Genomic DNA, 13,229 nt, shown 5'->3' with positions numbered 1-13,229 from the left:
AGATCACACGCCAGGACCTCCCATGGCTTTGTGCTCATGATAGGCTGTAGCAATCCCGGCGCCTTACCGCCTCGCGGTTTGTACTTTTGGCAGACGTGGTATGTGCGTACGTACCTACATACTTGTGCCTTCATGCCGGGTCACGTAGCATACAGACAAAGCTTCCGCCATGTCTTTTGCGCGCCACCGTGGCCGTCTGCGTCATCGTAGTGCTGCAAGGCAGCACACCTGAGCTTGCGTGGGATAACGGCTTTTAAAACACTTACTTGAGTCATTTTTGCTGGGCAAGTATTTCAGCAGAGCTACGTCGGCGTCAAGCCGATAACTCTGCAGCTCACTAGCAGCAATACCAGCTGAATTACAGCCCGCGCCAGCCGCAATACAAGCAATTTCCCGTCGCTCGTAATTCTCCGGTGTTCGATTCGCCTGAGGGTCCGTCTCTTGACTAAGACTGGCGATCACCTCCCGACATAAAAGGTCCTCCTGCGGACCCTCGAGTACCTCTTACCGAATGAATGCAACCTCGAGCGGAAGTCCTCCGCCGATGAGATGCATGTGCGCTGAGCTTTCAAAACTTAGGTTTTCCCACGTTCCCCACTCTTCCCACACCGGGAAGGGTCGCTGACCCTCAGAGTCCAGCTACCATCTTTCTTTCGAACGAGCACCTCTGGAAATCCCGAAGGGCTCGTCGAGCAGCGGATAATGCCTGGTTTCAGCAGTTCCTCCAGCGATTTATGAGTCGCCTGCCTCTTGGCGGGGCTGACGGGGCAGGGATTGCATTTCCAGGGTTGAGCATCGCCGGTGTCTATGTTGTGTAGCACCAACGTAATGCAACCTGCTTACTCAGTGAATATCTTGCCGAAGACACCTAACAACGACAACGTGCGGTCACTCTGCGCTGCTGTCAGCTCGCTAGCACTTGCTAGGAGCACGCGTAATTCCTCGTCCTGACCTCGGGGTGGAAAGTGTGCCGTGCAGGAGAAATCAGCCGCGGCAGCAGCAACAACCGAGCTCGAAGGTTCCTTCGCGCGCGGGCTACTGGCTGCGCCTAAGCTTCGGCTGCCCTCGTCCCGGCGGATGTTTTGGTGGCGCACCCACACAGCGACGTCGCTGCGGGCGGCGGCTCGGAAAACGGCTTTAGCGGCTTGATGGGGCCCTCCCGATAGCCTCCGTTGGCGATGTCCACGACGCGGTCACGCTGCTCCGCTGTCAGCTCAGTAGCACCTGCTAGGAGCGCGCGTAGTTCCTCGCTCCGATTTCGGGTTGGAGAGCTGGCGGCGCAGGAGCCGTCTAAAAAGTCCCAATGGGTTCTCTTGCGAGATGGTTTTGTGCTTTGCTACCCCTGCAGTGTCACTAAAGAGAGGTGTGCATTCGCATTTCCGGCCATGTGCACTCAGTTGCAGTGTATATATAAAAATATATTACTTGTGAGCTGTGTTCCTACCCCGCTGTGCGAGTTTTTCCGGTTGATTTCTCGGAAAAATTGGTGAGGCCTGGATATTTATATACAGCTTGACAATCCTGATTGACAAATAGTAAATGCGAGTGTTGAGTGGATAGTAGTTCGACGATGAGGCTTCAACGGACCAAAGAATGCTGGTTTGTTTGAAGGAAACAACACTACCATACAACGGTCACTATATGAATGTAGCGATTTTAGGTTTTTCAATTCGACCTGCAGAACACAAAGCCATTTCTCCACATTGCGGTTGATCTTCAGGACATTTTTTTCATGGCGCCACCATTATTTTTCGCCGCTATAGGGGCTGGGGTTAAATGCTGGCAGCGTACTGGACAACAGTGCATGTTCATGGGAGGATGTGCAACCGTGCACTTTTCGCGTCACGAATTGTCGCTTATGTGGCTGCAACCGGCGTTGAGGTGCACACACTGCGCCTGTGAACGGTCTTGGCAGCGGCGGAGCAACAGTGGGCTAGCAGCGCCACCCCCAACTTGCAGCGGGAGGCAGTAAGACGCCCCAATGCGAAGGCCGCAAGGAGAGCGCGAGAGGAGGAACAGTCGAGTCCGGCCGTGCCACTGAGGAGAACATCCGGGTGTAACCTAACAGTCAGGACTCTCGTGCAGCCGTCGCCCTACTGAAATGATTGGAACGCAACAAGACCAACCGTTCCTTAAGAAAAAGGATCAACGAACTGAACACCCACATACAGGAGTACACAAACCATCTCCTAAAAAAACAGTGGACCGACCTATGCAATAGCCTGCAGGGACAGCTCAGTGTTAAGAAAGCATGGCAATTCATTACACACCTCCTTAATCCGACAATTCGAAACACAGTAACCCGCCAAAAATAGCACAACTAAATAACGAACACAACGACCCTCAGAAACTCCTGGAAGAGCTAAAAACGAAGTACATTCCTCAACACGACAACCCGAATTACGAGAACTACAACGGCAGTGAAACCGAAGCTCTTGACGCGACATTTACAATCAGTGAACTCAAAGCCGCTCTGCAAGACTGTAAACAAGCTAAAAAACTGGGACCAGACCAAATTACGAACCCATCCCTCCGGGACCTCAGTGATGAAGATAAAGAATGGCTACTTCAACGGATTAACAACATATGGAAGGGCAAAACCCCCTGCCCACCGAATGGAAAACAGGGAAGGTGATTTTTATCGCAAAACCAGAAAACGCAATCAACACATCAAACCTCAGAGCCATCACACTCAAATCCAACGCCGGTAAGCTCCTCGAACGAATGGTATTACAACATTTGCAAAAGCATCTTGAAGAACGCATCACATTCCCTTCAATCTTCAATCCTCTATGGTTCTGACCCAAACTATCTACACAATATATCCTTCTAGCACTGTATGAAGTAATAAAGGAGCCTAGCGCATCACAATTGGGAGAAATAGTGGCTGCAGACTTGCAAAATGCGTTTGATAATGTAACTCACGACGCTATACTGCAGGAACTGGCCAAATAGAACTGTGGAACAGCAGTATATAACTACGTCCTTTAATTCTTGCACAACAGAACACTTTCCACCCAGATCAGCGACTAGCAATCCCCAGAAATTCGACACCCCCAGAAAGGCATCACTCAGGGAGCGGTGATTTCGCCTACGCTATTCACCCTAGCTACGCTGAAAATACATCTAACTCTGAAAGACATCAAAGGACTTCGATACCACCTGTATGCAGATGGCATTACTTTATGGGTCACGCAGGGATCGCCAGGACAAATCCAGGATACGCTGCAAGAGGCACTGGATGCACCTTAAACGGCAGCTGCCGGAATCGGACTGCTGGGCAGCCCTGAAAAGTCTAGCCTCTCCCCAGTACATCACCCAAGATGGCATCCACCCCCGATACATATAAACATCGGCCAACAACCCCTACCAACAGTGAAGGAGACAAAAATTCTAGGTTTACACATACACACCAACAGAAAAGGAGACGCTGCGGTAGCTAACTTAATAAGACAAGGGAACCAGCTCCACCAAGTCAGCAGAATTTCCAACAGACATAGTGGCCTCAAAGAAGCCGATCTACTACAACTTCATGACGCACTCATCACGTCACGTATCAGATACGCCATACCGTATTGACCACTAACCAAGAAACACCGCGAAAAGCTTAATGCGCTCCTAAAAAATCCACCAAGCTCGCCACGGGAGTCCCGATGAGCACCTCCAACACGCAAATCGAGAACACCGGACTCTACGTAACATGTGAAAGCATCGTAGCAGACCACAAGCACAACCAACTAGCTAAACTAAGAAGCACCATCCCAGTACAAGACCTTTTACGACTACTTAAATTCGACACCAACCATCCTCCAGAAGAAGAGAAACCAATCAGCCCGGAAGGCCACAACCGAATTACCATAGCACCCATCCCAAGACAAATGAACAGCGAAATGGACGACACAAGACGAAAACTTAGAGCAGCATACTTTACGAAGAAAATACGGTGCACACGATATGAACGACTCATCTTCACATACGCTAGCAACCATAAGAACCAATGGGCATGGGCCGCCATCGAATTCGAAGGAAATGAAGCAACGGGCACCTGTGCCTGCACACAGAGCACTGAAGCGGAGATGTACGGCATTGGCCAAGCCATTCAAAAATACGCACACCCCACCGAACCTCTAAACATCTACACTGATTCCCAACAAGCACGTTCACGCATCCGATACAGTGGAATACCCCCGCAGCACGCAAGCTTTATGAAAAGATAAAAGGAACGATTAGACTCTACCGGGTACCTGGTCAGGTCGGGATGCAGGGTAACGAAAGAGCAAACCGACTCGCGCGCGAAACCGCACTCCGGGCTCTCTGCAACCGCATCCAGCACCAGAGAGATCGCATCCCACCATAAACCATCACACTGAAAGGTCAACAACACAATGCGGAAGCTTACCCTGAACCACATGTTGGGAATTGCGAAGAAGACAAAGATGTGGCTCCTGGCTCGAGGGCATGAGTATCATCATCATAAGTTAGTCATCGCCATTAAAGTGACGTTTGATCAAGGGTCCCACGGCTTCGTCTCCTGGTGGCGCATTCGCAACGAGGTGGTGGGTCCCCATTATTTGGGGCCGAACACTAAGGGAAAACGAGCGGCTCCCATCGTCGTGGACAACGAGCGACGGCGACGACGAGTCTCACCGAAAAACGGCCGCCACGGCACTTCGTCCTTCTCGGAACCACACCCAGGGAGACAACGCGCGGACCTGACTACCTGCCAAGCGAGTAAGCCGGACTTTTTCGCTTAACGATGGAACGGCTGAGGGCGAAGCGCGCTGCCAGGCGAGTCCAAGTTATCAAAGTCCTGACCGAGGCGACAGGTCTCATTGAGAGCGGCTGCTCTGAACGAACATCCAACAGGAAGGTGGTAGACAAGCTCGTGGCCATCCACGAGGAGCTTCGCAAGATCAACGCCAAGCTCGAGGACGTCATTCCTGTCGAAGAGCTGGAAAGGGACTACGAGTCGGTGGCGCATTACAATGACCACAAGCTCCAGGCTCTGAGTCGCTTTACGTACCGGCTCGAGGAACGCAGCGTCAGAAGCACGGCGCAACCTGCCCCCCCGGCTGCGATTAGCACGCCACAGGCCCCAACGATGGTTCCATCCCGGGTCTCTGGGCCCCGTCTGCCCATGCTCACCATCAAGCCCTTTCATGGAGACGTGTGTAGCTGGACGTCGTTTTGGGAGCAATTCAACGGTGCAGTCCACACCAACCAGGCACTCACCGCTACCGACAAGTTTCATTACCTCCGAAGCTACCTGTCAGGTGAAGCAGGAGCTGCCATCGCTGGGCTACCAACAACGGAGGCCTGTTATGAAGGTGCCGTCCATCTGCTGAACGGCAGGTTCGGCGACAAGAGCCGTATTATACAGCGACATTTTTGAAACCTCCGCGAGCTTCAGCGCGTGCCATCTGCACCTGATAGGAGAGAGCTGCGCCGTCTATATGACTCCGTTCAGCTGAACATCCGCTGCCTGAACGTGTTGAACGTCCCAACGAGCAGCTTCTCGGCGGTGCTGTGCGACATCCTGCTCGAAGTTTTGCCAGAAGATCGTCGTAGCGTTTCACCGACACATCCGCCTCGAAGAGAAATCAACTGCCACGGCGCCTACTGCTTCCGGGGACGAAAACGTAACGAGCTGCGGGCGGGAACTGGAGCAACTTTTGTGGTACTTGCAAATTGAGGTCGAGGCGAGAGAGAGAAGTGCTCCATTGGAAACTTCGGCAGACTCAAGCGACCCTCTACAAACTAACGGCCAGTCAACGTCGGTTCTGCACACTTCTCAAGCATCGATGACTTAAAGCAAGCACTGCTTCTTTTGCGAATCGGCGAAGCACATTGCTGACGCCTGCTACACTTCTTTGAGTATCGAAGACAAAAAGAAGCGTCTTGCAAAGCAGAGGCGATGCTATAGATAGATGCACGGTGGTGGGCCATCAATCACAGGAGTGCCGGCGAAATGTATCGTGCAGTATATGCAAGGGAGTAGTAGTAGTAAAGCTTATATTTGGGAAAGGGAGGGCTAAAGCCACTTGGTGGAGAAAATGGGATATGAAAGATATGAAGGGTATGGGGATTACACGGGTTGCTTCAGTTCCAGGCACTTTTTCTTCTATTCACTGACTGTTCGGAGGCTTCGCCGGGGTCGTCCTTCGTCAGACTACTCGCGACAGACCACTTTTGGTTGCAAATTTGCCTATTTCGTCTAATAAAGCCTTATCTAATTCGGCATGTGCTTCTTGGTGTATGATGTTTAGATCAATGTGTCGAATGGTGTCTGAACGATGTGTATCGAAGAATGGGCGTACACATACTAAGTGGGGAAGGTCTGCTTTGGTGTTTGTGTTACAGTAGGGACAATGTGGGGTGAGGGTGTTGTGGAGCCCTTTGTTCACTTCTGAATGATATGTGGGGTGTAAGCTGCTTTGGCGCAAAGCTTGTTGATTAATACTTCTTAGGCTCTTGTTAATGAGGGCTTGTTAGCCAGCTAACCACGTGGAGTCACTTGTTCGTACCGACATGTCTTGCGCTTCTTGTGTCGCTGGATGAGTATTGCCGGTGAAGCAGCTGAGATATAAACCAGCAGAGGTGTAACGTTAACACTTTCCTGCGCCGCTGCGTGAGCGACCTGGTTTCCTGGGCTGGCCTCTCCATAACCCGGAGTCGAGTCGATTTGGATGTTCGCTTTGTGAGTCTTTAGTAGTTCTTTAAGGGGTAATATAGAGTTAAGAAGTGGGTTCAGTGAAAGGGGTTTTCGTAGTTCTCGGATTGCTGCGAATGAATCTGTCATGATGCGCACGTTGCGCGGTGGTTTAAAGTCGATTTCATAGAGGATGTGGTTAATCGCGCTGTTTATGGCGTGCAGTTCTCCGTGTAATGCGGTTCCATCATTTTGGTTGAAAGATATTTACCCATTAAAAGATGGATTTTTCGGAGATATCTATGCTTCACCGATATGTGTGGGAGTCACGCTTGTGCCGGTGGAGATATCAAGTTCATTTCGCAGTTTAGACGCCACCAGGTAGTGAATACGTTAAGATCTGGTTGCTGGAAGAGCCCGTGGGATTGGCTTGCTGAGGTGGCTTTCGATGTTGTCTGATATCGACCGGGGTGCAAGGTGGATGGGTAGCTAAATTGTTGGTGCAGGTTTTTGTTCGTCCCATGCCATGAGGAGCAATCCTTGGCGGGTGCGGCTTCGTTTGCGGTCTGCTTGGTCTTGTGTTTCTTTCATTACAGTAGCGATGGGGGAAGTGCCGCTGTCTGCTCAAGAGCTGCCTTTTTGTGTGTATTGGGAAGCCTGCTATGGTACGCATAGTGCCCCTGTGGAGCACCTGAATGTGTTTGGTGTTGGTGTTATTCAACTCGCTGACAGGGGCTCCGTATGCTAGAGTGCTAATTGCGACCGGACGTGCCATCGTTAGGCAGGCGTTTTGATTCGCCCCTCCGTGTTTGTTGGAGAGGTGCTCTATCAATTTCAGCATTGGCGTCCATTTTTGTCTCAGCTTTGTGATCCATTTTTGGGGCTGTTGCAGATGGCTAGCGGGAGGCCGGGTAGCCTACGTGCCCTCCTTTCATTTGTGTCTCCGTGTCGCTTATATAGAGCAGGTCATCTCCTGTGGGCTGAGCTTTGTTCGTGCTTGAAACCGTGAGAAGCTCAGTTTTTTCAGCGGCGAGTTCAAGACCTAGTGGTGGTACGCACGCCTCTATGGTGTTTACTGCTGCCTGTAGCCCGGTGAGCATGTCTGTTGTCGTTGTGTTGTCTCTGCCCTACCACCATATTGTGCCGTCATCAGCGCATATAGCAAATCTGGCCGACATTCCTTGTTCAAGATTCTTAGCCAATTTCGCAATGACTATGTTGAAGAGGACCGGTGCAAGGATGGACCCCTGTGGCATTCCCTTGTCGTTGTAATAGGTGTTAGGTGTCCATCCAGGGAGCTTGCTGTTGAGTTGTAGGGGGAGGGTGTGAAGAAAGTTTCGGATCCCTATTTGTGCTTTTTTGCTGGGAAAGGCTTGATTGAGCTAGTTTATTCAGAATTTCTTCCTGATTTAATCTGTCAAATGCCTTTATTAGGTCCACAGTTAAGACGTAGTCAGGAAGTCCGCGGTAGTAATGGGATCCGTTGATGACGCGGTACAGCTGCTAAAGGCAGTCCTGCGTTCCCAAATGCGGCCAGTGTCCAGTTTGGGAAGGGAGAGGCGAATAGTTAAAATATTCGAAGTGGTACTGTATCCGGTTTTTATAAGGCGTTCGATTAACTTGCACCAAGTAGGTGTAACTGATACGGGTCTTAGGTTGGAAACTACTAAAGGGTCTTTTCCATGGTTCGGGATTAGGTTGACTAGGATAGATTAAAGTCTTTGGGAATCTCATTTGTGGTCTACGAGTGGTTTACGAGCACCAGTAGTTGTTCGAAGTGAGCTTCAGCGAGCTTTCGTATGTACTGCCAGGTAAACCCGTCGTGTCCCGGGGCCGACCTCGCCTTACCCTGTCTGATTGCAGTGCGGAGCTCTCCCATCGTGAATGGGCAGACCAGTGATGAATCCTAATTATCGATGCCAATTATGTGCGATCATGGCTACAAGGCCAGACAAGACAAGGTCCGAAGCGAAACCACCTCCAGTTTCCCGGTGAAGACGCAGGCCACCAAGTTGGCATCTACTGCCCTCACTAGCCGGCAGTTTGGCGAAGACATTTACCTCCAGACATTCAGGTCATGGAGCATCGGTCGCAACGAGCAAGTTACGTACGAGGCATTTTAGATGGTGGTAGCCAGCACACGTTCATCAAGGAAGACCTCGTTTCGAAGATAAAATAAAAAGTCGTGGGAGACAGAAGCCTCGGCGTCAATACATTTGCATCGGCCGTTCCTTATGAACTGCGAACGTGCAAAATAGTTGAGCTCTGGCTTCGTAGCCAGTTCGATGATGCACATCAAGTGATCGAGGAATTCACCATACCCACGCTCTGCCGAAACATCGCGGATACAGACATCAATGGCGCTTTCGCTGCACGGCTGAGAAAGACCATCGGCTCGCAGACGAAAGAACGGTTCCAGAGGTATGTGAGGAGCCAGGCATCAGCCGCCTAGTAGGTTCCGACGAACTGTGGAGAATAGCGACGGGGGACACGATTCGGTGCAACAAGGTTAACGGTTTTGTGGCCCTAAACACTACGCTTCGATGGACGCTGCAAGGTCCAGCCGAGAAACGGACCACGACACCTTGCCCCCAGCAAGCACTTGAGGCGCAAGGACTTGAGAGAACGGACAGGAACGCTGACATTCACAACGCCTGCCTAACGAAGAACAACATCGACACGACCCACAACGAAACCCTGGGTGGACATTTCTAACCACCGTCTACGCGGCCCTATCATGACTGCTGTGGCAACAAAGCAAGAAATAGATTAAGCAAACCGTCACAAAACCTTTGACGGACGTCAGACGACTTCGCATCCATCGAGCGGGAAGAACACATACCTCGACAGTCCTGGACAAGGAAACCAGTTGTCAAGCTGATGATGATGATGATGATGTCCTCAAATATTTTGGCACGTACATACAAGGGGCGATTGGCCAGGGCTAAACCGGTTAAATACGTGGGGACTTCAAAATACTTATTTCCGGGAAGAGGATGTAAAAGGAAACTTATTTGTGAATGAAACCCGAATTACCCATTAATCAGCACCCGTTAGCAATTCAAACGACCTGAGGCAGAAAGAAAATGAACCATTCAAAGATGAGGACCGAGGTTGCACGACGAAAAAAAGGAAGAAACCTGCAGGAGGGCCGAAAAGACAATGTGCTCTGAACCGTCCTCTATGTTGTCTGCTTGACTAGGACTATGGTGCTATGTTTAGGCCAGGAGCCGCTTGCTACATGTGGACGTTGTTTCACTCTTTTGTGGCCGGGAGAATGTTGGCAATTGCGAAGAAGAGGAAGAAGATGTGGCTCCTGGCTCGAGGGCACGAGTGCCATCATCATCATCAGTTAGTCATCGCCATTAAAGTGACGTTCGATCAGGGGTCCCACGGCTTCGTTTCCTGGCGGCGCACCCGAAACGAGGTGGTCGGTCCGCAACACCACACAAACACCTAACCAAAGAAGAACAGGTCTTACTAAGACAGGCGCAAACGGGTACCCTCCTAACCCCAGCACGAATGTCCCCTTACCAAGGAAGACCCCTCCCACAGTGTTCGAAATACCTGGGACTGCTGGACCAGCGTCACCTATTCGGCAACTGCAACAAGGGACCAGGCGAAGAAACCATTGTGGGACTCTCGTCACGGGAAGACCAAACCGCCCTCACCGCTTTCATCAAGCGAAACCTGGAACGCCGCTGCAAGGGACGTCAACAAGCCCCCGACAAGGACTCAACCTAGTCCACATGACGCCGCCTGCCTAGGAAGCCACGATAGGCAACCTAGAGGTCCTCTGAACAGAGGGGAGCTATACCGGGGAAAGATACATAGAAATAAAGCTTTCATTCATTCATTCCTTCTCCTCAGCAGCATATTGGCGGTGAGATGTTTGAGTGGCGCCCCATGGCACTGACGTCGGCTTAGGAACTCGCGCCGCTGTCGTCTGCTACACTCCGCTTGTGAGGGGCAACAGTGCCTGTGCTAGAAATCGCCCGCTTTGTTGCTGTAGTGCGTTAAAAAGCGTATTTCTAGTGACCCAGCTATTTTTCAAGCTTTTGGCGCATCTGAATAATTTGAAGCTGTACCCCCACAAGTTTGCAACACACGAGGAGATAGAGAACAACTTTCTTCAGGGCATCGGTCAGAAGACCATGTGTAACTCGTCCATATTCGCGAGGATCAGCGATCAGAGCTTCTCGATAAGTATTAGGAATGTGTAGGCTTCCTTGCAGTAATTTTTAGATGCTCTTAGGAAGACTCAACAGTCTAATGCTACGTACCAAACAGCGGTCCCTATACGCGCATCGCACAGCAGGAAATAAAGCGGATTTCGTCTACTTCTTTCGTTGTTGTTGTCTTGTATGAGATCAGTGTTTCTTGCTTTTTTTCTGCCCAACGCAATAATTTTTCTGCGCTGTCACAAACGTCTTACTGGGAGGTTTTGGGATGTTTGGGAGCTCAATTTGGAACTCAATTTACAGTATTTTCATCCCATAGTGCATGTCGGCAAACTTTATTGACAACGTAAAGTGATGTGACACAACACGTTCGAGAGTTCGGCAAGGTTGAAAAATTTGTTTTACCTCACATATGATTACCGGGAATCGTTATACCTTCTGCCAAAGCCAACAGCCCTGAAGGGGTAGAATTTGTTTTGGTCTTCCATTTTCGATGTTGTCGGTTATTAGCAGCTGACTGTTGTTCCCTTTGTTCGACAGATTGCTTAATTGAGAAGGTGGCGCCTAGCTCCGACTCTTCCCGCTCCGCACAGGACCGGCTTCGCAAGGAATGGGGCGACGCCGGCAACGTTTCGTCTGTAGCGGTATCCAAAACTATACTTTAACTGACACCATGAGCTAGTGTATGCGATTTTAAGGCTATTATTACGATAAAAAGTTAGCCACACGCCAATTCTGGTGCGGACAAGCATAAGACGTTGACCGAGCGCAAAGAAACCGCAGGGAGAGCGAGCCTGAGTGAAGCAGACGACAAGTGCAGAGAATCCCTAAGCCGACGTCACGAAGGCGCGCTTCGCAGCCCCGCCCGTGTTCGCGCTCACCGCCAATAGTAGCCCTTTTATGTGCGGCCTCGCGCGAGTGCGCTGCGTAATTTGTGCATCTTGCATGAATAGTTTCGTTCACACGTTTCCGTAATGCGAACAGCTGAAGAAGCGCTGGGTTGCCGAGACATAAAGAGCAAATTCGAAGAGTGCCGGGGCCGGTCGACGCTGCGCAAAACGCCGTCGGCGAGCGAGTACGACAATGGGGCTCTTCGATTTACCGTCTCGGACTCACCGCGGATAGCCCGCGGGTAGTCCGAGGATTCCCCGAAGCCATAGGGATACATGGGAAAATCGAATGCCGGACTGCTTCTCGGGGAGTCCGCGGTGAGTCCGAGACTGTAAATCGAAGATCCCCAATGAAGTGACTATTTGGGCTTGTTGGTACGGCAGTTGCGCAACGGCTGACTTCGTGGTCGGTAGACCGGAGGAGGCTCTCGGTCGACTCCACGAGCACGCGTAACGCGTGTACGGCCTACGCGAGAGGATACGCTGTTGGGGCGGTTGGTCGGTGTGTCGGCACGCGAACGACTACAGCAGATGTCCGGCGCAGTGCAAGGTCGCGTCTGGGCGTCTCTACAAGTGCGCAATACGCAGAACGGCCGAAGCGAGACGATACGCGGTTGTCGCGGCCGATCGGGGCGCGAACGAGTACGGCAGATAGCTCTGCGGCCCACTGCACGATTGCCGTCTTCAAGAGCGCGAGTACGGCCTACGCGAGGCTATACCATTTTGTCACTGTAATCAGGCCGAGAGGGGCGCGAACAAGGACAGCATGCGGTGCACTGCACTTGGTCGATTCAGTTCAAACAACTTCGTCAAAAAATAAATAAAAACTAGCCGCTGCTGGCAACATTGCTCTCACCACTTAGAAGAAAAAGGGGGGGGGGCACATTAGGCAGCATTGAGCCTCGGGAAAGGTCACTGTTTCACAACGCCATCGAAGACACTGCAGTGCTTTCGTCGCTGCATGAAATCATTATCTAAGGATTTGGCAGGGGCACTCTGCTATTAGCTGCCCGTGCAAACAAAAATATAAAATTCTGGATTTAAACTTCGATAACATGCCGTGAAACCGAATTTTTATACGCTACCCAGCATGTGCCGGTGCTGTCCTCCCACGGTAGCTATTTTTTTAAAGACGGTTGTCTTTCTTGGGCTACTTAGACCCAGAAATTTTCGTCTGTCTGTCTGTCTGTGTGTGACTCGATTCAGCCACCCGGACAAAGTGAAATTCATATAGCGCAATAGTCGTAGATACTCACAGCCAAATGTAAACGTCTAAGCCCGGTTTATATGTTCATACTTGTCAACTTTGTTGAACAAGAACAAGACATTACGCAAATATAAGACAGGAAATTAGTACACAATGAATAAGGCTTTATTATTTATTATTTTAGGCTTTATTATCACGCATGGTTTTATTTTTGTAGTTACTTTTTTATTTATTTATTTTGTCCGTAAGCTCTATTCCCCGTATTTTGAACACCTTTTCTTCCTGTGTAAATACCAGCTTTC

General features: G+C 50.6%; 1 protein-coding gene across 1 annotated transcript; it reads left to right on the top strand.

The window, feature by feature from the left end:
- The first annotated feature begins 4,756 nt into the window (after window positions 1-4,756).
- LOC144166631 (uncharacterized) lies at window positions 4,757-10,393 on the top strand. The gene is made up of 3 exons (XM_077696171.1): window positions 4,757-5,352; window positions 5,434-5,677; window positions 10,205-10,393. The coding sequence occupies exons 1-3, from the start codon at window positions 4,757-4,759 to the stop codon at window positions 10,391-10,393; spliced, it is 1,029 nt and encodes a 342-aa protein (XP_077552297.1).
- Window positions 10,394-13,229: the final 2,836 nt, after the last annotated feature.

This window comes from Haemaphysalis longicornis, unplaced genomic scaffold (genome assembly GCF_048455015.1).
Source record: "Haemaphysalis longicornis isolate Haplotype H1 unplaced genomic scaffold, Haemaphysalis longicornis Haplotype H1 scaffold_18, whole genome shotgun sequence".
NCBI classification, from domain to species: Eukaryota; Metazoa; Arthropoda; class Arachnida; order Ixodida; family Ixodidae; genus Haemaphysalis; species Haemaphysalis longicornis.
The sequence above is the reverse complement of the archived record's forward strand: the minus strand, read 5'-3'. Positions and strand labels throughout refer to the sequence as shown.